The sequence below is a fragment of the Sitophilus oryzae genome, unplaced genomic scaffold, assembly GCF_002938485.1.
Source record: "Sitophilus oryzae breed Bouriz unplaced genomic scaffold, Soryzae_2.0 scaffold_863_pilon_pilon, whole genome shotgun sequence".
Lineage (NCBI taxonomy): Eukaryota > Metazoa > Arthropoda > Insecta > Coleoptera > Curculionidae > Sitophilus > Sitophilus oryzae.
Window position 1 is genome coordinate 2,795,693 of NW_022147487.1, and position 26,435 is coordinate 2,822,127.

Genomic DNA, 26,435 nt, shown 5'->3' on the forward strand with positions numbered 1-26,435 from the left:
TTGGACACGCGGTGCTCCTACTCTATCTATCCTTGTCGAGGACCTATCGTCCACGCGCCAAATTTGAACATTAATTTTAAAAATTTAATTTGTAAAATGCATATATTTGAACAATAAATTGAATGTTTACTGTTACAAAAATTAAATTATATAAAAAATTCATTTAGCCACTCCATTCGAATATCAATATTCTTAGGAAATCTAACTAGAAAGTATGCATCTGGTTTAATATAAATAAAAGAACAACTGAATACTTTACTTGCATATGAAAAGATAATTCGGGGACCTTTATGTTAGAACTTCCACACACCCAACACTTTCTAGTTATTTTTGCGAGTATTTAGAAAGTCCAACGAAAAAAAAAAGAAATATAATAATTGTACAAACTTAAAATTAACTTCTCACTGAACACACTTGCATCCGTGGCTATATAAAAGCGGTCGATAAAAGAGTAATTAATACAATTTTTAAAATAAAAACGCAAAAAACAAGCGTCGTTACACAATGGAAATAAGATTATGACCACAAAACATCCCCCTTTAGAACTTTTTCTTTAATGGCCATAAGCGGGAGTAAAAGCCCAACCGCCCGAACAAACACTAGAGGCGCCACCGGTCATCAAATGGTGTAAAAATTGCGAAAATTTAATCATCTAATTTTGACACAAGGAGTCGCGCTTTTTCAATTTTAATTCAATATTCATTGTTTTCAAACTATATTATTAGACTTTGTTGTATTTTGTGAATGCATTTAGTATAAAGTTGCATTAAAGTAATTTAAATTATATTACATACATATTTAAGATTCAAATATTATGACATATGTGTCAGTTGCCGTCTAAAATGTCATCTTGATAACAAAAAGTTAGTTATTGTCAAAAGTAGTTAAAATCATGTTAAAATGTTAAAATTTACAAGTTATAATTAGATATTTTATATTATTTCAACAACAAACACATAATAGTACAGCGTAATGTTGATATGCAGGTCCAAAACAAAAAGTGCCGTTATATTTTTCGAAAATCAGGCTTTTTTCACTGAAAAGGTATTTTTTGATTTATCAGCAGTCATTGTCAAGTTGACAATATACAGGGTGTTTTCGAATTAGTCTAAAAAAATTATGGTGTGATTCCTCATGTGTTCTTAAAACAATTTTTATATAACCATTAGGTCTAAAGTACTTCCTTTCTGATTTAGAGGGTGTTAAAAATTAAAAAAAATCGATTTTTTTGCTTAACATAAATGGTACACCACTGCTTTTTTAAAAAAAATATATTTTTTTCTTGACTGGCCATCCTTTTTCAACAAAATTTATCTTTTGCCTTTTTCTTGTTCATCAAACGGTTGTCGAGAAAAAAATAAATATGCTTATTAAGAGCCCGCCTTAATTCGTTTTCTAACGATTCTTTATTTTTTAGATTAATTAGGAAACACCCTGTATATGCATATTACAGGCAACCAAATAAACTAGTAACCTCTAAAAATTATTTTTCCTACCACTAGCGACATACCGTGTTTTTAGTGTGTACTAAATTATTTTATCAAAATTTCACCATATAAGTTTCCAGGCAACGATTATGACATAGGATTATGACAAGATTATGACAATATGATGACAATGAAAAGTTGGTTTCCATAACAATGTATAATTTGTACTTTCTAAACCGATAAAATTGTGATTATTTTGGAAATACATTTACTAAGCCTATGATTGTAGTGGCATGATTTGAACTTGATTTGAATATGTTACGGTTAAAGTCCGAGATCCGGTTAATGTCGACATTAGCAGGTTAATGTTTGAGTTTAGTTTTGTTTTTGGTTGTTTTTTTGTGTTATTCTCTAGATTAACCGGGTAATGTCGACATTAACTGGATATCGGACCTTAACCGTAACAAATATATCAAACTACAAACCTTGGTATGAAGACAGTTTTTGTATTATTATTATTTCTTTTTTATTAAAGCTCAGAACAGCACAGTTGGATTCTTTGGAATAGTGATCAAGGTTTTCTCTACTGTGCTCTATTACTTGTGAATTCCAGGCAGAGTACGACACTCCTTTCATTATATTTATTAAAATAAGTAGGGTTATTTCAAATTTAGCGTTTGATTTACATAACCTATTCGTCTCAAATTTCCCTGATATTGCTTTTGTCGAGCGCATCCAAGGTAAGTCACAATCAAAAATATTTTTAACACAACGTAGGCTCCTTCATTTCATTTAAATTGTTTGTTATACAGTTGACCAAAATATTGCCTGTTCAACTTTGTTAAACGATCCTGGGTTGTTATATTACAAGCGTTTAATTTTACTCTTTTACCGTTTAATTAATTAGCAATACAATTATATTATATTATGTTTATACTTGGATTGAAACAATATTTTATTGAGTTATTGACAGAAATTTACAGTCAATTTTCTATTGATTTACTATATTTATAAATAACCAAAAATAATATCTTTTTTTCATAAAATAATAATTTTCCTTTTTCTGTTCCAGGTCCAAATCACCGTACTGGACAAAAACGACAGTCCCCCCTCTTTCAAGGACTCCCCCCTCCACTACACAGTCTCGGAGGACTTCGGTCCTGGTCAATCGTTCGCCACCATCAGAGCCGAAGATCCGGACACTATCGGCCAATTAGAATACAGTATTCTGAGTGGAGACGATGGCAAATTTGCTCTGGACAAGGAATCAGGCATGCTGAGACTGGTGGACAGTTTGGACAGGGAGACGAAAGATGTTTATAAGTTGACTGTGAGGTGCAGTGATGGGAATCAGTACACTGATAACACAGTCACTGTTGAGGTAAGATATAATTTAACTATGTTATTTTTATGGTCCTCTTGATGATACATATATAGGTTATATTCTCCAGTTATATTATTTACAAAAAATCTATTAACTTAAATACAAAATATAACTAATATAACTAATACTCAATCATATTATAATCATTATAAACTACAACCGACTATTCGTATCTTGACTATTCCAGGAAAAAACGCTGCTTTAAACATATAGCCCAGTCGTTAGAGTCGGATATTTTTCCGTTGTTCCCATAGACAAGGAAGAAATATCGTTCTTTATTTCCAGAACACCTTGTATATCTGTCAGGGGAGATTTATTTATCTGTGGCGGATATCTGCGCCGTACAATGTAGAGTCAGTCCTCATTAAACGCGGAGAACGATCTTCGTAGGAATGGGATTGTGTCAGATTGTCAGAGAAATAAGAAAACATAGAGGTGCGCTTGAGAACAGTGTTACAGCATTTTCTCTTTTAAAAAATGTCTATACCTATGTGGCGGATTCATCTTTCCAAAAAGTCCTATATGGGTATTTGGCCACTGCAAGAAAATCTACAAAATAAAATAGTTATTTTTTGTAAACACTGAGGCGTTAATTCAACCGGACACACTACTTGTCAGCAGTAAGGTTTACAGATATACAGATTTGCCTAACGAACAAAAAAATGCTTAACGTTTCGGAAAGTTTATCTCTTTCCGTCGTCGGAAGCAAAAAAAATACAAAGAATAAAGAAAAAAAAACTATTTAAAATATTTAAATTCAACTATTCGAGAACATTTAGTTTTTTAAAACAGATACCTCTACAAAAATGTTATGTATATTTATGTTATGTTCTTTAAAATCAAAGAAGCGATTGCCATACATTGCTAACATCTACAGATGCATGAGCAATACATTTATTTTTATTAGATTGTGTTAAAAAAGCTTTCTTTTATTTTTATTTTAGAGGCTATCGCTTCTTTCATTATAATTTTGGCGTTATTAAAATTTATTCTGTGTCCTGTGTGCCATGAAGGCTGACAAATCTTAGATTTCTGAAAATCTCCACGGAGAAAATTGTATAATAATTGTTACTAAAAAAATAATATGATTTAAGAGAAATTCTAATACTCTATAGGACGATTACCCAGTTAAGATAATATTATAATAGCTAGATATAATCAATTACTGTAAAATATAAAACATTTTATAATAGCGTTAACTATAACTTGTTATTAAAAGACACGTTATTTTTAAAGAAAATTACAATAAATTTTAAAAAAACATTTCTTTAGAAATTATTAAAAAATAATTTAAACAGTAAAACAATTTATTTTATGTGTTAATAAAAAAGGTTTTAACTACTATTATCAATTTTATTATTGTTTAAAGTAAATTATGTTATATTTTATTAGACTTTAAATTATCCGTTATTTGAAAATGCAGTAAGATTTAAAACATCTTGTTTTACATTTTAATAAACAGGGTTTTAAATAGTATGATAAATTCTAATTGTTTTAAGGGAATTATGTAAAAATTTATATTCTCCCGCGCCGTGCACGCGTAGCAATTTAGTCAAGGAATAGTGGAAATAGTGGATGGTTTTCGTTTTGTTGTAAGTTTTAAGGGGATATAAGAAAATATCATATTTTTTAAAATTTCAAGTAATAACATTCAATATAAATTTTTGGTACTGTTTGCAAAAATCCTAATTTCTGGGCTTGATGGTAGTACAAATGGACAGCAGGAAGTTCAGTGTATGGTTCAGCTGAACATGAGTGGTAAAATTTTTTATCAAGATCCATTGCCGTCTCTCAAAATTGTCAGATATTGACTATGTATTTTAAATGGAGAAGTTGATCGAGTTCTGGTTAACTACGATTTGATCTTATAATCTTGGAAAAGCCCGGCCGACAACGGCGGCAACAAGTAAAAGTTAGGTTAAGTATCTACTTGTACATGATATTGTATCATTCGTATCTAAGTAGTAGGCCTAGTAGGTAATATCAAAAATCACCCCCAACTACCTAAATTAAAACAAAGCAAACTGCGACAAACCATAGAATCAAAGCTACTATGAGTAAATGAGTTAATTTTACTTACCTTCAAAACTTTCAGCCAATTCCGGCAATCCAAATTTTTCTAATAACTACCTTACGTTGCTCATACCTACTCCTTGGAAAAAGAATTTAACCTAAACTCGGCAAACACAGTAATTAAAAAAAGGGCAATAATCCTTAAAACATGGTACACTTACAACTTACAACCTAAGCTTACAACAAAACGAAAACCATCCACTATTTCCACGAAAAGGTTACTTTAAAACCTTCACCGGATATCAATAAATCTCAATTTCTTAATTAAATTAATAGTTTATTTTTAGCATGCGTAATAATATGTTATTAACCAGAGGATATATGCGTTACTATTAAAGGACATGTTTACTGTTTAATGTGCTGAAACGTCTAGAACTATTGGCAACGTCGCTGCTAGTCTTCCAGAATGAAATGAGCCGTCCGTCCCACCACCCCTCGCGACGGCCCATGGTCCGTTATAGCGTACTACGTTTAGCTTACGGTGTGTTTGAAGTCGGAATCAAGTCCGAAGTGAACTTTTCAGTGTTTTTCACTAGTTTTTGTTTTTGTTTAATGTACTTTTGAATCTGCGAATTTTCAATATGGTACGACAGTGTCAAATGTGTGGACAAATAAGCTCAAATTACCCGAATTTGTCTTTTCACAGGTATGTATTGTTTCCGCCGCGCCGTAATCGTACATAGGCGTCCCACAAGGGAGCCTCTCACAATTAAAATAATTTCTAATTATATTTGTTGAATTTTGATCTATTAAAACAAGAAGGTAGTAGCCGGTAATTGAATTACAATTCGTCTCAATTACTACCTAACTGTTGTAGATCATAACAAATTTAAATATAAACGTTACATTTGCCAGAAAGTGACATTTTTTTCTTAAAATTGCGTCCTATTTTGGTCATTATATACGTTATTCTAAAGGGATTTTGCTCAATAAATAAACATAGGTGTTTACCCGTCCTTTTTTACATTTTATTGCTTTATTATATCTGAAAATACGTAAATAAAAATGACTTTTTAAGTCAAAAAAAGTCAAAAGGATAAGTTATTCCAAAAAAGGACTGTCCTTTTCAAAAAAGGACAAGTGGCAACCCGAGGTATTTGTGGAATGGAAATTTAATGGCAAATCTACAACTTTGGTTTGAAAATATGTTCCGACCACCTATGTTTACAAAAATGTCTAAAATGTGCCTAAATGCCTCCATATTCTGAAAAAAAAATTGAAAGAAAAGTCACCAACCACAAACCTAATATAGAACTGTTTCGGAAGCCTGAGTCACCCTGTAAATATTCAAAAGTAACTGAAAGTTTATATAGAAGTAACTGAAAGTTTATATAGAAGTAACTGAAAGTTTAAATTGAAAATCGACGTTGGAGTGATTTTCGAAAACTACTAACATTTCAACATAAGTATATGTGGGATATTAATTGTATTATTATATTAGACCTTATAACAAAACTCATCTGACGAAAAAGTGTTAATGTAGTATATTAATATGGAGTAAAAAATTTTACTAATTACTTTACTTTTACTTTACTAATTAAATTCGTTCCAAAAAACGATACGCCACTGGCCATTAGAACAATCCAAATGCGCCTAGTTGCCGGGGTCGGAAATTTTAGACTTCTCTGTCTCTTCTGTCCTTGTTTGACACATTGGAATGTTTGATACACTACCAACGAGTATTTATGAATGAGATGTTCGGTCTATCTTTATAATGTCTTTGACTAAATTACTACGGGTGCACGGCGCGGCGCGGGGTTGACGAGTACGAGCACCACCTCACACGGAAATCTTAGTACTGCATAGACCTTAAAACTTGTTTATAAAAAATATTTCATATCAATATTTTCCAAAAAAAAAACTTTTTTTCATTTATTAGACGCTTAGGTACTCATAAATATGCAACGAATTATAAAAACTGTATAGATCTCAGCTAATCGCTTTTAAATCTGTTTTATAAAGGATAATTGATCAATAAATCTGCATATCTTCCGCATACTAGTGTGATGTGCATCACTTAAATGGCCCAGAAAAAGTAGAAGTGAAATACATGGATGATCAGTCAGTATGAATTAAAATAAGCGGATATGCATCAAATCCATCTAGAAACTAGTAAAAAAATCATAAAAATCTTATAAAGACTTGGACTTTGGAGAAAAAATTCAACTGCATTTTCAAGTTTTTTTTTTAATTTTCTCTAAAACGGTATACATATTTGGAAAAGCATAAACGGGATTTTAATACAAGCAAAAATTTGATGAAGAATGCACTTTTCTCAAAATCTTAATAATAAAAAAGTCTTTCCTCTTGTACCGGGTGTCCCACTAAGAATAGCTCTCGGCTGTATCTCGGAAAGTATTAGCCGTAGGGGCTGCGGAAAAAAATATTTATAACTAAAGAGGCTATGGGAAATTGCTGGAAATTATTTTCAAGTTTGTAGAACGACCGCTAGGGGCGCAACTGCAACAAAAAATATGAAAATGGAGTTTTTACACAATTTTGCCTAGATAAGGTGTACTATAAGTAATAGCTTCATAATCTTCAGTAAATTTTGAATATTTTTTGTTAGAGCCATTTTCCCCTATCTACCAAAATAAAGTGGTGGGGGAAGGTTAGATCTGTTTTTATTAAGAAAAACTCCATTGTTACCACTTCATCAAATTTTAACGGGTCGGAGATATGTTGATTTGGTTAGAACCGATCGTAAGTCTTTGGAGAGCTGCAATTAGGGATAATTTTAACTTCATCTAAGATAGTGCACCTCCCCATACCAGCAGAGTGACTGGAGAATGTCTTGAAACGGAAGGTGTCATAGTTTTGGACTGGCCTGCCTATTTACCAGATCTAAACCCTATCGAACACTTGTGGGACTAGCTCAAAAGAAGGGTTAGAGCTCGTCGAAACAATCCAGGAAATCTCGCACAGCTTATTGATAGCATTAGCAGAATGGGAAAACAAGAAGCATGCCAGCGCGGATAGAAGCTTGTATCAGGGCTAGAAGTGGCAACAAGGAATATTAAAATTATCAATTTTCTTTTTGTTTATGCTTTTTGTTCGTTTCAGAAACCAAAAAAATACCATTTTGTTTATTTTGGGAACTGATAAAATTATTTTTTTTTCATTAAAAGTCATTGGTAAGGACTAAGTTTTATTCATAAACACAAAATTTTCATACATCTCAAAAATTATGAAAAATAATAGATGATTCCATATAAGTTTGGTTTTGTGTACTTACATAGTAAACCTCAATCATAGACAAACATAATATAGTCTGTCCAACGAGAAGATCCTTGACAGTGATAGATGTGTCTGTCATTTTAATTTCAAAGTAGTTTATTTTATTTTACAAAGAAATAAGTTGGTACAACTGGAACGCATAGCAGGAAATATTTAAAATTTGATTGACAAGATGACAAGTGATTACTTCAAAATTGTATAAAACTGAAAAAATGTAATCGAGTTATTTTATTTAATAAAAACGGTATGTGTTAATACAAAACAAACAAGAACAAGGCACTACATACCAAAAAAATATAAAAAATAACTATTATTTACTTTCAAGCTTTATGAAACTACCCGCATTTATGATTATATTTATCAATATAACTTATGTACAAATACAAATTTGTAATATTCCACAGGTATAAATAAAACAACATAGGTAAATACAACAACTATTTTATTAATAATAACACCTACCAAATTTTATACCTTAAAGGTGGATTAATTACCTTTAATCTTAATTTTTTTAAACCAGTACCTTTTGACATTATTTTTCTGCACCAGTACTAAAATCCATTATTTACCTATCGTGTGATGTCGATATTTTACAGCTACTCCAGTTTTTAGTATGTGTTTAGTTTGATCCTTATATACGAAATGCACTTATCTACGACGAAATGGTATACAAACTTTATCGATGGCAACTTCATTGGTGTATAAGACTTTCTGCCTGGGCAGCGTGTATTAACCATAAACTGTGCTCTGGGCCTACAGTTAATTTTCACTCGATTTTTCCTCCACTTGACTTCAAAAGACACAAAACACACGTAATAATACGAATCAAAATGCATCATCTTTCAAAATGCAGGGTATTTAACAAAAGTTGACACAAAATTATAACCAATAATTTGGCAAGACTTTGACAAGCGTCAAAAATGACAAAAATCTAAAGGCGAGTTCATACGCATCGGCGTCCGTTTGTCGTTCATCGTTCCGTCAAACCAATAAAATTGAAATACGATCTGTCATTTTTTAAATAAACCAATAAAACTGGTTAAAAACAACAAGACACGACGCATGACGGATCTATATTTAAACCCATCCATAGATAACTTAAAAATTATTAGAAACTTTTTTTAGTAAAATAAATAGATTGGTATGGGACGTCATCTGCTTTTCTTCTGTCATCGTCTGTCGAAATCTTACCTGAGAAAAAAAACAGAGTATATATCTTTGAAAAATCCGAGGAAAAATCTGATTTCTGCCTAGCCATCCAACTAAAACGATCTTCTGTGTAAGCAATAGAGTATATTGGCGGTAGCCGGTGTACCGGTACCGCCGCCACCGCAGTACAACGACCCATAATCGTCGATGTTACACTCGATTATTTCCTATAAATCCGCCGATCTTTATGCTTGTCCCTTATCCTGTGGGAGGCAAAGCTGGTGGGCTGTTACGGTACTGCAAATATTATGGCACACAGCTCAACACGAATTATTGGTTTGTTTTGTTGATTCTATTATTTTTAATCATGCGATAGTACTGTCGATGCTCTTTAATTTCATATTTTAACTTGTTTTCTCCAACTGGTAGATATTATGAGCAGCTTTCGAGTCATAATATGCTCTCTAATGATCCAATACTTGGCGAGGAGACCTAAAATATTAAGATTTAGCGAAAATGTTTAGATAGTAGTGTTAGAAGATACATTTGAACTTGCAGAAATAAACCTTATAGATACTACTAGCGTGTACCCGCGACTTCGTTCGCGTCGAATAGAATCGTGATTACTCAATGGTCATATTTTATGAGAAACACCCTGTATACATTTTTTGAAAATTTTGAAATATGTAAAACTCACCGGTTTTTAAATAAAATATATTCTAATATTTGAGGGGAGGTTTCACCCCCTTAGAATTCGAGTTTCGAAAAATCCCTTCTTATTGAACCTCTACACCCTAAAGTCAATCCGTTTTCCAAAAATCAGCTTTTTACGTCAAGCGCTTTAAGCAGGATCGTGATTAATCAATGACCAGATTTTTCGAAACACAAAAATATACGTGTTTAAGCGTTTTTTTTTCGGAAACTTGACCGTTTTTAAATAAAAAATATTGTAATATTTGAGTGGTGGTTTTACCCCCTTGGAACTGGAATTTCCAAAAATCTCTTCTTATCGAACCTCTACACCCTAGAATCAACCTGTAGGTCAAAATTGAGCTTCTTACGTTGAGTGGTTTGAGCAGGATCGTGATTAATCAGTGAGGCAGTCACTTAAGGATTTTATATATTAGTATAGATAACTCATCATACAGTTTTAGGGATTTGACAAAAGGCAGTAACTGAGACGGTTTTACAGAGGTTAATTTTCCATCTTCAACATCAATCGTATCAAAGTTTATGGCAAGGAAATTAAGGATAAAGGATTATACTATATCCGTATTGTAGCACTGGTTATGGTTTTATGTTCCGTTTCTACCGGTTTCCTGAAAGTTTTCTTATTACGGAACACGGTTCTTGAAAAATTCGTTTATAACAACTGTCACCAAACTAACCAGCGCGAGAAGGCTGGTTTTTCTGGTTTTATTTCTCAACCAATGTCATTTATGTGACAGAAATCAAGCAAATATTGGAAGTTCGAGTGAAATTCTCATTTAATTTCTAAAATTTGTAATAATATTTTGTATTTACATCCAAAAGCAATGGAGGTAGGCAGTAAAGGTGAATAAATTTCATTAACTAATTAGAATTACTTTTTAGGACCATTTAAACTTATCATGCAGCCATTGTTTCTTAAAGTTAAGAACATTTAAAGTAAACATGAAAAACAAAACAACAAGTAATTATGAATGTTTTGTAAGCTATAAAAATATAAATATTGATTAGATTTGTTTATTTATTATTGATCTGTTTTAATATTGGACCTGCAAATCTTCACTTGTGCTGTCTAACGAGTTTAATAGTTTATTAATAAAGTACTTTTCAATATTAAACGAAAAGAAGAAGCAAACGTAAAAGCCGAGAATAGGTAAGTACATTAAAAATGCATAAAAGATAAATTTTATAATAATAGAGGTATTGAAATTTTGAAAACGTCAACATTTGACGTTTCCAATATTTTACCAAACCGTTCCGCATCAAACCGATGTTTTTCAGGAACCGCTCGTTACCTTAGTTTAGCGGTCTGGTTCGCCTGGTTTTGCAACGGAATACAGCCTTTGTAAAGGACAATAGAATTCACTAACTTATCCCACTAATTTCGAGCACAACGCAAAAAGACCATATTATTAGATGATCTGAGCCAGCTAAAGCTCGCTGGTTCTTCGAACCTATTCCTACTAAGGTCTCTTCGTCTCGACGTAAATCCGAAAAGGTGAAACACAGTCTAAGCTGAGGCTGAACGGCCGCTTTGTCACAGGTGGAGCCCTGGCCAGCGTTTAGACCGTAAATTATTAGCGAGAAATGCGGAACTCGTTTTAGACAAACTCCACCTAGATGGCGAGGCGTGGCCGCTCGGGTCGACTTGGCGTCCGTCGTCGTCCATAACGTCCTTAAACTTAGGGATTTGCTGAAAGATCTAACGGGATACGCACGTGGGAAGGTTAGGTTTTCCCGTCTTTTTACAAGAACTTCTAGGATTATTTGTTGGGATTTAGCGTTTCTTCAACTCCAAGATGCACTAAAGGGAAACAAATACATGAGGCGTGAACTGCAATATTTCGTTTCGTATTTTTTCTTTTTCGTAAATCGTATTAACTACCCATCCATCTGAAGAATTTTGGTTTTTCGGGTTATTAGGCCGTCGTCGGTTTGAAAAAAAAAACCGACGACGGCCTAATAACCCGAAAAACCAAAATTCTTCAAACGATGGCCGCGAAAGCCTAAACTACTACATTACCCATCCATCTATCTAGCCTTCTTCGATCCTACTTACTTACTTACTGTCGTTACTCGCTGACGAGTATTTGACACGCACCAGAAGATGATTACGCAACGCGTTTTCTTTCATGAGCTTTTCTGTGAATGAAAAGCCCCAATACGTGATATTTTATCTCTCTTCCACACTCCGGACATTAAAAAATCTCATTACCTTGCCACGCCCTTTTCTAATTCGAAGTTCGATAAAACACAAGTTTACTTAATCGGTAATGAGTTGCATAGAGGCCACTAGCTTTTAATTTTAACAGCCGGGTGGTCGGGGTTCAAAGATCTTAATAAAAGGGCGCCACGAGATTATACTCTGTGAACTCGGCATAAACGATGTTACTATTAAGTAGACTTCAACACTAACCTCGAACTGTTGAGTGCAACTACCATGAACTTCAAATATTACTGTAATTTGTTAAACTTAAGTGACTCTAACTTAACCATGAGACTAGACTGTAAATAATACTACTAAAAATAATTAAGTAATTTATTAAAATATTAAAAAGTTGATATTTATATAAAAAAAATGAATGAAAGGTAGATTGAAATATGTTAAGAAAATTTAAATCGTTAAGAATTACTAATTACGAATGCAAAATGAAAAATGTTTTAAGCTATACTAAAACTAAGACGTCATCCCCCTTAACTAAAACTAAGTATGCTCTAAGGGCGGAATACAAATATCAAACTAAATCTAACTAATATCTAAACGATCTTACTCTAACGTAATGTCTTGACAAGTACTTGCAAACTACTGAAACTTCCTCCGGCTTAGCTATAGCACCGTACATAAAACTGAGTTTTATGTACGGTGGCTATAGTGCATAGCTACAGGGTGGCTACGACGGTGTACAGTAGCTCGATGCAATGTCACTGGAGCCCGTCAGCAAATGTACAGGCAGGTGTAGGACTTCAAATGGTGAACACAAAAAAACCCTAAATAACATTGGTTGTCTTAGAAAAATGCCTCAATTATAGAACAAGGACTAGCACAACGTGTAGGAGTTAATAAAGGTAATAAAGAAGGGCTAATCAAATCTGAACTTTACCTCAACGAGGGTTTATGATGTCCAACGAGTACCTCTACACGGACAACAGGAACGGATGGAATTCTGGACTGCTCTACAATTACGAACAACCAAATAAGATTTAAGAAAGATAACACTCAACTAATCTTTCTACACCACGTGGGCGTGGAAAAGTCGAAAACCAGTCAACAATACGAATAAAAATCAGTTGAGCATTGACTTAGAATAGGCAGAAGAATTATAGCATACCTTGGAACTATTCGGGGACTTCTTAGGCACGTGGAATCGGGATATCGGTCGGAAAAATTTGGCTATTTAATCTCTTACGGAAATTGGTCGGTGGTCCATGTAAACTCAACAAAATCCAACCACGTTTCTGACCAAATGTGTTTCGGAAGCCTTAATCCTTCTTTATGAAGACCTGCTCTTCACCAACAGGGAATGCTTCACGAAACGGCAGCCAGTTCTTCACGACGACACTCTTCAGCCGGGGAGTACACAAGAAGTAATGCAAGGATGCGATTTCCTTCACAAAATCAGATTTCAACCGGAAATCTCCCTCCAGGATATAGATAGAGAACTATATATCTTGACTAGTCCAACTCACAAAAAGGCATAAATAAAAAATGATGTTTTCTCCTCAGCCATATTCCATATCCGGTCAATGAACGAACTAAACTCAGAAATTCCACAGTTAAAAGAACAAATTGCATACTGCGATCCACATCAAAAATAACCAATTTAACTACGAAATTTTATCTGATAATTATAAAATTTCAATAACCAAAACAAAGGATAAATAAATCCAAAACATCTGATTTGATCTGACAGTGACAAGTGACGGAGGTGATGATCAAAGATATAGAGAGATGAACAAAAAGCCTACTGCTAGTCGCCTTGTCCAGTGACAATATTGTGTATCTATAGCGCGGTGTATATCGGGTTGCATAATTGTAAAATTTAAATAAAATAATATTTAACAATAAAATTATAGTAAACATGATGCAAAAATAATAGTTATTTGCGATAGTTTATGAGCTAGCACACAGAGGTCGTTGCGAGGAAATTTGACTGTTACAACCTTGTTGCCTCTTTACTTTTTGGTTGTCGTTGGTAACTGAGTTTACAATTCTTCTCCATTGAGTTCTATTGTGAACTGCTTCTTCTCTTTCTGTATGTTAATCCCCTTTAAGTTTTCATGGAAAATATCCTTGTATCTTTTGAGTTATCCACCCGGTTTCCTCTCACCGTCTACCAGTTCACCGTAAAGAAGAGATTTCGCCGACGCGGCGGTACGGTATCCAGGTTTCGCTTCCATATAATATGGTGGGGATTATTATTGCCCGGTACACTGTAAGTTTCGTTTTTGTGCTCAAATAATAATTGTAGAAAACCCTATCTTTTAATTTCCGAATACTCTTGATCTCTCTTCGATCGGCTCTAGCCTTCTTTGATCCATCGTTGGACATAGGCCTCCCCCAATCTCTTCCACTGTTCTTTGTCTCTCGCCATGTTCATTCATCTAGTTCCTGCATATTTTTTCAGGTTGATTTCATCATCTCATTTGAGGTCTTCCTCTACTTCGTTTATTTTCCAAATTATTTTCCCTCCAATTTTTAATAATTTTGTTCCGTCGATGGTCTTTTTCTATCTGATATTGTGACCGACAAACTTCAATTTTAATTTTGCTATTTCTCCTTCTAGCATCTTTTACTTTTGTTTCATTTTTTATCCATTCATTCCCTTTTTTGTCTGCCAATCTTTTTTATAGATTGGAAACGCCTCTAGGGCCGGAGTGTGGGAATTTCCCTCATTAGAGAGCCTACCCACTAAAAGAGACTTATCATTCTTCTATGTTGGTCTTGTCTGTTGAAGGTTTCCGACGTTTACTCTAGTGATCTTCGTACCACATATTGTTTCTGCGTTTTCTCGTATATCTTCGTGCGCATGACACTCAAATAGTGTATGGTTAGCCTCGCAATACCAGCATGTAGGAGAGTCAGCCTTGCGGATCCTGTGCAGATACTCGCCAAAAACTCCATGGCCAGTCATGGCTTGCGTGATGTAGTAGTCCATGTTTGCTTGGTCGCATTTTATCCAATCTTTGATATTAGGTATGAAAGTCTTTGTCCACCTGCTATATGTTTCCCATCGTGTCTGTCATTGCTCTAGTACAATGTTTTTGGCCTCTTTCCGGAAGGAGGTACATTTTTATATATTTGGTTGCTTCTCCTTGGGTTCAGTAAACTGATCGGAGATATCTTAGCAAGACACAGTATCGATATTGTTGGACATGTGCAGTATGCCGATGGAAACCTGAGTGATAACTTCATGTTTATCCTTTCTAGTATGTTTTCGTAATGTTTGAAGCGCACGGATCTGTTCCAGATTGGTTATAGAAGCGTAGGGTATGGTCGAATGAACTGCCGAAGCCAGAAGTCTTCTTTTTTCCGAGTGAGCTTCTCCGATATTGGGAGTGATTCTAATCAGATGCTGTATGATGCCAGTCGTTTTATTCCTGATTTCTGTGATGCCCTAGTCAAACCAAACCCCCATGGATTTATCCTTCTTTTGAGGTTTTATAACTAAGGTATTCAGCTTCATGCTAAGATCCTTTGCTCTGCATTGTCCCACGAGAACGACCAGCTGTTTTTTCTGGAGCTAGTTTGACGCCCGTGCTTTCCAACTGATTTTATGTAGCACTTATCTTTTCACATATGCACATATCTATGTGCTGTCTCTTTCTGTTCAGGTCTGGGATCCGTAGAGTACAAGGAGTATACATTGATTGTGAACTTGGTTTTGAGGTATTGTGATTATTTTTTTTTATTTTTTAATATGCAGCCCAGGTCAATCTTGAGCTTGACTTTCATGCATCCGTTATCCGGCGATACGATGACACGATATTAATTTTATTGTTTGAATTTAAACACTTCGATTGGTTGGAAAATTACGCAGTTATTAAATTTATTGCATTGTTATGCCTCCGTTCATCGGATATACGATTTGCTTGTAATTGGTGTCATTTTTTATTTTCATTTCCGTAACGATTTCGCTGTTTTACTTATACTCCAGGAGCTAGCAATGTTTTCGAGGGCAAATTTTAAGAAAGCTGATTCTTCAATATATCTTTTGCTTCGTGTCGATTGCTGATTGAATTGGAGCCAGAAATGGCTCAAAACGAAATAAGTAAATTACCAACAGATATTCAGGCTGAGGCGACAAACGCCATATCCAAACTACTTCCATTTAAATCCCGAATAACTTATGAAAAGGAATACAAAATGTTCAAAAATGGAAGCTGTTTTATTTTATATTATATTTAAATGGGTTGTAAATCCATTGGGGCTGGTTCTGGTGTTTTATTTAGTTTAAGAAAATAAGAAGAGTAATATTTAGGTAAATTAAAAGTTAATTGAGATACTAACAAAAAGAATTATTGCGGATGTTCGCCTACCTTATTTCCAAGTCAGCTCCTTGCACGTTCTTGCACTTTTTTCGTGGATAAAAAGTCTATTTAATTTCTTCGAATATCGCGATACAGAAAATGACCAGTTGAGTCTGCGGCGGACTATATCGAAGTCACACTCGGAGTCGTAGTTTCCTGCCCGAGGCGCAATGGCGTAGCGGGCGAACATTTCTTATGAACAAAAAAATTATGCGCGAAATTAAATTTATAAAATGAATAGTAATAAAATACCGAACATATACTGCCCCCCATTTTTGTTAAATGAAAATTTAACAATAATAAAAAAAAATTAAAAATGAGGTAAATTATGAAAATTATATGTAAAGTATTAATGAAAACGGAATGAAAATTTATAGAAAAAAAATGAGAGAAAAAAAAAAAATATATACAAAATTAAATTATATTTAATTTAAGAAATGTTATTTATTTGGTAAAGGACATAATTTGACAAGTGGCCGTACATAGAGCCCTTGTGATGTCTGTACTTCAGCAACCCGTACTATATTATCCTTTCCAGGGAATACCTTTCTCACGCGACCTATTTTCCATGTTATGGGTGGAGCGTTTTCATTTTTAATTAGAACTAAACTGCCTGGACTAAGCGACTGGCCTGGCATGAGCCATTTTGTTCGCTGTTGAAGCGTGTTTAAATATTCTCGGTGCCATCGCACCCAAAAATCTCGATGGAGGCGTAAAAGTAACTGATATCTATCAAGCCTATTTAATTTAATTTGAGATAAATCAGGATCAGGTATACAAGAAAGCGGTTCTAGCGTTAAAAAGTGACCTGGAGTGAGGACTGTGTAATCATTCGGATCAGAACTTTGCGGACAAAGCGGGCGTGAATTTAATAAAGATTCAATTTGTATTAATAAAGTATTCATTTCTTCATATGTTAAACATTGTGACCCAATTACACGGGAAAAATGTGTTTTAACAGATTTTATTCCAGCCTCGTATAAACCTCCAAAATGAGACGCGGATGGCGGGTTAAAACTCCATTTAATGTTTTCTTTACCAGCGGATTCTTGAAATATTTTTCTTAAATACTTATTAGCTCCGGAAAAGTTAGTACCATTATCTGAGATTATTTCACTGCATCTGCCTCTACGAGCTATGAATCTACGCAATGCACATAAAAAATTATCGGTAGATAAATCAGATGCCAGCTCAATATGAATGGCCTTGGTTGTAAAACATACGAAAATACATATATAACTTTTAACTAACTTAGCGTTGCGAAGTTTACTTGTCTTAATTAAAAACGGACCTCCAAAATCAATTCCTACAATAGAAAAAGGTTTAACTTGCGAAATTCTTGTAGCCGGTAGATTACCCATAAGAGGTTGAAGAGATGAGGGATTCGAGCGGAAACATGAAATACATTTAGAAAGAACATGCTTGATTGCGCGACGAGCGGATAATATCCAAAAATTTTGCGATAATAAATATTGAGTAGTTAAAAGCCCTGGATGCAAATTAGATTTATGTATATGCTCTATAATTAATTCAGTTAAACGAGAGTTGCGCGGTAGTATTAATGGATATTTCTTTTCGTAATTTAAAAGAGAATTTTTGAGTCTACCCCCAACTCTAAAAAATCCATGTTCGTCTACAAAAGCTCCTAATTTTCGAAAAGGTTTAGACATTAAAACTTTATTAGAATAATTTTCAATTTCTATATGAAAATGTGTATACTGCACATGCTTAATGAAAATTAACAAAGCATTATTTAAATCATGCGCGTTCAAATTTGAAGTATTTTTCGCTTCAGGGTTTTTTATATTATAAATAAACTTTTGAATATAAGCCATTATACGTTGTAATTTTGGAAGAGATGAATATTTCATTATTATTGTATCAAAAAAATCAATTTTATTACGCGATATCAGAGTGATTTTTCTTTCTTCCCGATTTACCTCGTCGTTTTGATTTAAATCAGGCGTAAGAGGAAAAAGATTTAGAGGCCATTGGCTTTGAGGTTTTTTAAGAAAATCGGGTCCTGTCCACCAGGTAGAACACTGGACAAAGTCAGAAGGAAAAATACCTCTGCTTGCAGGATCGGCGGCGTTATTACTCGAAGATACATGTAACCAATGTACATTGGGTAATTCTTCTTGTATTACGGCAATTCGATTAGCGACAAAGGGTTTAAAACGATGTGGCGAGGACTGAAGCCATTGTAATACAATAGTAGAATCGGTAAAACCGTAAATATTTTTGAATATAATTTTTGACGAATAAGTCTTAAGAACAAATGAAAATAAACGCGTAAGAAGTAACGCAGCGCAAAGTTCAACCCTAGGTATGGAAATGCGTTTTAGCGGAGCGACTTTTGATTTAGCACATAACAGCGATGTAGTTATATTAAATTGTGACACAAGACGCACGTAAATACAGGCGGCATAAGCGTCTTGAGAACCATCACAAAATCCGCATAATTCAATAAATTCGAAACTATTAGAAAAAAGATAACGAGGTATGCGAACTTTAAGCAAATCTGGTAACTGAGATTTATATAATTCCCAGCGTTTAATTATTTGCGGCGGAGGTACATCATCCCAATTTAATTTAAGCGACCAAAGGTTTTGAATTAATAGTTTTGAAAGTAGCGTAACAGGGGTTAAGAAACCAAGAGGGTCATATATGCGAGCGAGTTCTGATAGCATATTACGTTTAGTACAAGTTACATTAAATGACGTAACAGAATAAGAAAAACTATCTTCAGTTGGATTCCATTTAAGTCCTAAAATTTTTACAGTTAACGCAGAATCTAAATCAAAATTTATGCAATTCTTAAGTAAAAGATGTTCAGGAATAGTCTTTAAAAAATCATTATTATTGCTAGACCATTTTCTTAATTCAAATCCACCTTTTAACAATAAATTTGATAATTCATATTGAAGATTAGTAGCTTCTTGCACTGTGTTACACCCTGTACAAATATCATCCACAAAAATATTATCAGAAAGAAGAATTTTTGAAGCGTGAGGAAATAATTCCTTTTCGTCATTTGCTAATTGATTAATAGTACGTAACGCAAGAAAGGGTGATGAGTTAACTCCGAATGTTACAGTTTTAAGTACATATTCTTGTACGGGTTCCTCACTGGAAAAGCGCCAAAATATTTTTTGGAATTTATAAAATTTAGGATTTAGTTGGATCTGGCGATACATAGCTTTAATATCAGCAGTTATTGCGATAGCGTATAAGCGAAAATTTAATAAAATAGCGGAAATGTCCTTTTGTAATTTAGGTCCTTTCAGAAGACAATCATTAAGAGATATATGATTAGAATCCTTACAGGACGCGTCAAAAACTATGCGAATTGGACTTGTTACAGAGTGTGGATTAAAAACGCAATGGTGCGGTATAAAATATTCATTATTATCGATAGTCTGATCAGCTAACTCTAAATGTCCATTGTCAATATATTCTTGAATTATATTACTGTACTGAACCTTTAATTCGGGGTTTATTTTAAGTTTTTTCTCTAAAGAAAGAAATCTGCGAAGTGCGGGTAATCTTGAATTTTCGAAAAAAGGCTCGATATTATTTTTAAATGGAAGCGAAACAACATAGCGACCGGAATCTAAACGAAACGTCGTTTTTGTATAATAATCTTCACAATAAGTATCATCGTCCGAATAAAATTGTTTATTATTTATTTCTTCAAGAGCCCAAAACTTTGAAATTACATTTTCTACGTTTTCACAATTAAATTTAGTAAAAAAAGAGTTTGATAGAGAGTATGAGGACGAGCGTGAAGAAATATCTCCCATCAAAATATATCCAAATAATGTATTTATTGCATCTGGCACATTAGAATTTAGCGCGGGAATTTTACCATCAAGTAAAATTTTATTAAACACCGAAGCGTTCAGTATCATATCGACAGACTGACTAATATTAAATGAATGATCGGCAAGATTAATATTTTTTATATGTTCCCAATCTGATATATTAAAATTACATACCGGCATATTCGATGTACAGACTTGATCCAAAACAAGAGCTTCTATAATTAGCTGAGGGGACTCTGAATTTAAAGGTACAATTACGCCTTGTACAATACCACTATCACTTCGCGTTTTCATGGTACCGAGACCAAATATATCAATTATTTGTGGACGCACTGATAAACCTAATATATTTACACATTTACGAGAAATATAACAGGCTTCGCTGCCGGAATCTAATACAGCACGCATAATTTGGTAATTTCCAAAAGCATCTCTAAATCTTAAGCGAATTGTAGGCAAAAGATCGGAAAACGGCAGTGTATCGATATTTATTTCGGTTTGTTTGTTTATATCGCGTTTGACACCGAAAATACACACTGAAGGGCTAATTTCGTTTGGCGTACTAGATAAATCAGATGTAGAAGTAGGAACAGGGCCGGACTTAGAGTCGAGCGAATTTTGTGTAGCGGTAATTGGCGACGAATTCGAAAAATGAAATAAAGTGTGATGGCGGCGTTTGCAAGTACGGCATGATGATTCCGAATTACAGTTTGATGTCTTATGTATATTGCTTAGACAATTAACACAAAGTTTTCTATCTTTAGCCAAATTAAAGCGTTCGATTGGGGTTTTATTAAGTAATGTAGGACATGTATATATAGCGTGAGCGGTTGAATTACATATTGCGCAATTTTTCAAGTTATTTTTGTTAGCGGGAGAAGAAGTAAAAAATGCGTTGCTCTTATGAAAAGAAGTATTATGACGTTGCGAATTGCGTAGCGTAGAATTAATATTGCGTTGACATTTACTTTTAATATTTTGCGGGTTAGATATAGCGGAAACTGAAGAATTTAAATCTCCATTGTAAGTTATTGTTTCATATGCGGTACAACATTTTTCTACATAAGCTAGAATGTTATTAAAGTCTGGCATTTCAGAATTAGAACCAAATTGAGTTTCAAAAGAGGTAACTACTGAAGACGGTAAGCGTTTTAAAAACATGTTTGCGAGAATAAAGTTCCAAGAATCTACTGGATAGTTAAGATTTTTTAAAGCGGCGATATTTTCATTAAATGTATCTAAAAGAGTTCTTAATGCGGGGGAGTCTGATGAGTTAATACGAGTAGAATTTTCTATCTCATTCCAATGGTAAGTTGCTAGTAGTCTTTTACTTGAATAGCGAGATTTTAGAGCTTGATAAGCAGATTCAAAATTTGACGAAGTTAATGGAAATCTAGCAACCAGTTTCTTTGGATCACCCTCTAGGGAATTAATTAAATGAGAAAACTTTTCGATCGGCGATAAATGAGTATTATTATATATTATTGCATTAAATACTTCTAAAAAAGATGTAAACGATTTTAAGTCACCCGAAAAAACAGACAATTTCATTTCCGGAAGTTTCGGTCTTGGTAAATCATGCGTTATATCACGGCTCGTAGATGGACTAGCGCTCTGAGATTTTTCAAATATATTATAATAAATTGCCTTAGTAGAAAAATATTTACTTTCAAATTCTTTGCGTATTTCATCCTCAACTGCGAATTCCTCATCCGATTCAAGAAGGGAACAAATTATATTATGTTGCTTAGCAAATGCGTCACTAATTGTATCAATTGTGCGATATCTTTGAATAAATTCAGGTTGTATATTGGTATCCTTTTGAGCTTCAGAAGCAATTTGCCAAGTGTCACGAATACGATTTATTTCCGTATTTCGCAAGGTTTTGGCCTTTTTTAATTTATCTACTTCGGAACTTGAAGGCGGCATATTTATTTTAATAAGAAAATTTTTACTAAAAAAAGCGAATTAAAATATTTAAAAAACTAAATTATATTATAAATCAATATAATACTGACCTGCAAATTATAGGCAAGTACAGGTATGTGCGGAAAGGGATAAACAATGCGAAGAATGCGTATAGCGTGCAAAAAAATTAAAAGGATAAGGCGTAGTACGGCGTTGCTCAGGTACTTTAAATCAAGAACTGACCAAATTTTAAATGACCTTGTCCTTTAAAAATATATTTTATTAATAATTTTGCAAATTTATATGAAATTATAGAAATAATCTTAATTAAAAATCCGATGTGAAGGACCAATTAATGTTTTATTTTATATTATATTTAAATGGGTTGTAAATCCATTGGGGCTGGTTCTGGTGTTTTATTTAGTTTAAGAAAATAAGAAGAGTAATATTTAGGTAAATTAAAAGTTAATTGAGATACTAACAAAAGAATTATTGCGGATGTTCGCCTACCTTATTTCCAAGTCAGCTCCTTGCACGTTCTTGCACTTTTTCGTGGATAAAAGTCTATTTAATTTCTTCGAATATCGCGATACAGAAAATGACCAGTTGAGTCTGCGGCGGACTATATCGAAGTCACACTCGGAGTCGTAGTTTCCTGCCCGAGGCGCAATGGCGTAGCGGGCGAACATTTCTTATGAACAAAAAAATTATGCGCGAAATTAAATTTATAAAATGAATAGTAATAAAATACCGAACAGAAGCAATTCAAAAACGTGCGAGAAAAAATAAAGTTTTTAACCTATCCTCGCTGTTAAAGTATCATTTAATCTACTCTTGAGGTTAAAGTACTACTTTATCTACTATTTTTGATAGATATAAGGCAATTTTAACAGTTGCTATGGAAAAAAATAATGAATTGCCCTGTGTCTTTTCTAAATAGATATGAACATGTTTATTTATTTTTTCTTCTTCATCTAAACCCTTCCACAATCTATCAACTCCAGATCAAACCGCATCGACAAGAAGAAGGTATTTTTCGAGCGAATCCCACCGAACGCCGTCGAAAATAAATCATGCACCGCGTACACTTATTTCATTCTTGCGACGCGACCGTCGATCCGTCCATCGTCTAGAAAAATGTTTTGATTTGTGCAAAACGGTGGGGAATCTGAAAATCGAACGGCATATGTTTGATAGACGAAAGAACAGGCCACGTTCGTTATTTCTTGCTCGTCTGCCCGGCTCGGGATGCTTTAGAAGTTCCTTGGAATGGAAACATGGTAGCTTGTTATGTTGTATAGTGGTTTTTGTCGTTTTTGATTTATACATTTATCAAGTAATGGGAGAAGATGTAAAAGTCAGGCAAATAATATTAAAAAATATAATAAGATAAATCTTACTGGACAAAGAGAAGGTAGACAAGATATACAAAAGAGATGTAAACAAAAAAAATCTACTAGGTTGCCATTTATTTATTATAAAAGATTATGAGCGAAGATTATAATAGAGTATTTCAATATACAAGGTGGAACGAACTGTATTTCGAAAACTTCAGATAAAAATAAGTAAAAAAGTTCGTATAAATGTATGTCCTAAAATGCTTAGTTTCGGAGATACAGGGTGTAGAATTTTCATTTTTATTTCGATTTTTTCCAAATAATTTCTGAAGTACCGTCAATATTTGGATGAAAATTGGCGTCTGGGAGTTTTTTGACATGAGAAATTTGATTTTGATGTCAATATGTATAAAACTAATGAGTGAAAAAATATACATTTCCGTGATTTTCTACGTAAAAAATGTCTCTTGGTGAAAATCGCTACGAGTAACCGTTTTCAAGATATTTAGAATGGAAATAGTCAATACATGTCAATGATAAATACATATACATATACCGATTTGGTCATTTTAGAAGTGTGCGTCTGGATTTTAACGTGTAAGAGAGAGAATAGTATAAATGACCGGTTGACAGACAGAGAGACAAAATCAAAAGCGACAAACAGTGTTGCCGGTTTCTACGTTTTTAGGAAAATTTGTACAGAAAAAAAAAACTATTCTAAAAACTTTCATGTATACTACTGAAATGAAGATAATATATCTAAGCTAAATATAATCTATAATATTATAATTGTTAAATTATAAAATTAAATTTAAAAATAATTAATATTTAATTGTTATTATAATAAAAAATAAACAGGTTTGAGTAGATAGTTATTTGACTGAAATTATAAATTTTTAACTTTTTATTTTTTTAAATTAATCATAAATTGTGATAAACAGTTTCTGTTGAACTTTTGGCACAAAAACATTTCAAATTTATGGTTTCAGTCTAATAACTATTTCGTTAACATGTTTAATTTATGTCAATCATGACAGTTATTGATAATTTCGATACCAAATATTTCTAGAATCATTACTCGTAGCGATTTTTACCAAGAGACCTTTTTTACGTAAAAAACGTCGTAAATGTATATTTTTTTACTCAGTAGTTTTATACAGGTACGGACAAAAAGTTACTACTTACTCTTCAAACCAGTTAAAAAATATGTAGGTGGTGCCCTCTACAAGTAGGGATCACATTCACCTCGAAATCAAATTTCTCATGTCAAAAAACTCCTAGACACCAATTTTCATCGAAATATTGACGTTACTTCAGAAATTATTTGGAAAAAATTGAAATAAAAATGAAACTTCTACACCCTGTATCTCCGAAACTATGCATTTTGGGACATATATTTATACGAACTTTTTGACTTATTTTTATCTGCAGAATATGCCAAAGTTTCCGGAATGCAGTGTTTGTATAAAAATACTTAACAAGTATCAGGAAGACAAACCTACCGACAATAAAAACCGAATCTTGAGAGACGTTTCGAGGATTGCACACGGGACACAAGTACCAATTTAATTAAGCAACGACTGGTTATGACGCGCGGCATTATTAACGTGAAACGTAATCCTAGACCATCGTAAATTGCGAATAATAATACCCGGTCTCAGGTCTGGAGTGGATTCAGCTAACAAGATTCTCCCAACATCTGAGCGTTACATCTGAACATAAATTCAGCCGGAGTATAAACGCGTAAGGGCTCTATTAAATGTCTTTAAACGGTTTTACGAGGCCCGACGCTGACTTTGGACGATAGTTTCCTGTTAGAGATTAAATCTAGTGTCGTCAAAGGAAAAAGTTGATAAGTCAAAGTACGTCAAAGTATTTCCAACTGTTTCGTATAAGAGAGAATTATGATTTTTTTCCATAGCAACTGTTAAAATTGTCTTATATCTATCAAAAATAATAGATAAAATAGTACTTTAACCGGAAGGGTAGATTAAAAAATGATACTTTAACAGCGAGGATAGGTTAAAAACTTTATTTCTTCACTGATAAAAAAGATAGACTTGAACTAAAGTCGTCATCGTTCTTGAAAAAAAAAATTTAGTGGCAAGAGAATATATTTTAGCGTAAAAGAAAATATTTTGCCTGAAGAAAAACTCTCTTAACTCAAGAAAACTGATTCTCTTGAAAAATTCGAAAATTTCTCTTGAATCTATTTTCATTCAACCAAGTGCAAGTTACTTTCTTTTAAGATAATAAGAAAAATACGCTAGGAAGTACTTCATTCAAGAAACATGGCCATTTTTCCAAGAGCTAAATACTCTTTTGATGAAAAATAATAACGACACGCAAAGACAATGACGAAGGACGGTATATACAATCAGTCGGCAGCCCGATCAGTCGTACGTCGCATTTCATAGGTCGCATCATAGTACGCACGGGTTTTGTTGCTTGGAATTTTCCACTTGGAATTTTGCATAATTTGCTTTTTAAACGCATATCTTATAACAAATTAGTGATCGTTATTATTATGCACTTGTCATTTTTTATGGACAAATTTTAGGATATATGGATTCTTTAAAGCAGTTTCTGAGAAAATGGAAATTAGAGCATTTATTTGCTATATTTGAAGGTAAGAGACATTTACCTAATGTACCTGTTTAGATAATGCATACGTGACTATAGATAGAATAAGAATATAGGTTTCAATTTTTTTATGCAAATAATTACAAAAATTTTAGAATTTCAAGTCATCGTATTAAAAAATTCAAAATGTGACCAAAGCTTACAATTTTAATAATTTATTTACTTTACTTTGATTAATCGTGGTGTAACATTTTTTTGTAATTTGTAGAGTGATGAA

The 26,435-nt window shown here is 33.3% G+C and overlaps 1 protein-coding gene across 1 annotated transcript in view; it reads left to right on the forward strand.

Annotated features, from left to right (window-relative positions):
- Positions 1-26,435, forward strand: part of LOC115890373 (cadherin-related tumor suppressor-like) — a 410,761-nt gene that overhangs the window by 376,270 nt on the left and 8,056 nt on the right. The window contains exon 2 of the mRNA XM_030910579.1: positions 2,500-2,808. Within this exon, the coding sequence (XP_030766439.1) occupies positions 2,500-2,808 (309 nt within the window). The remainder of the gene's footprint in view (positions 1-2,499; positions 2,809-26,435) is intronic.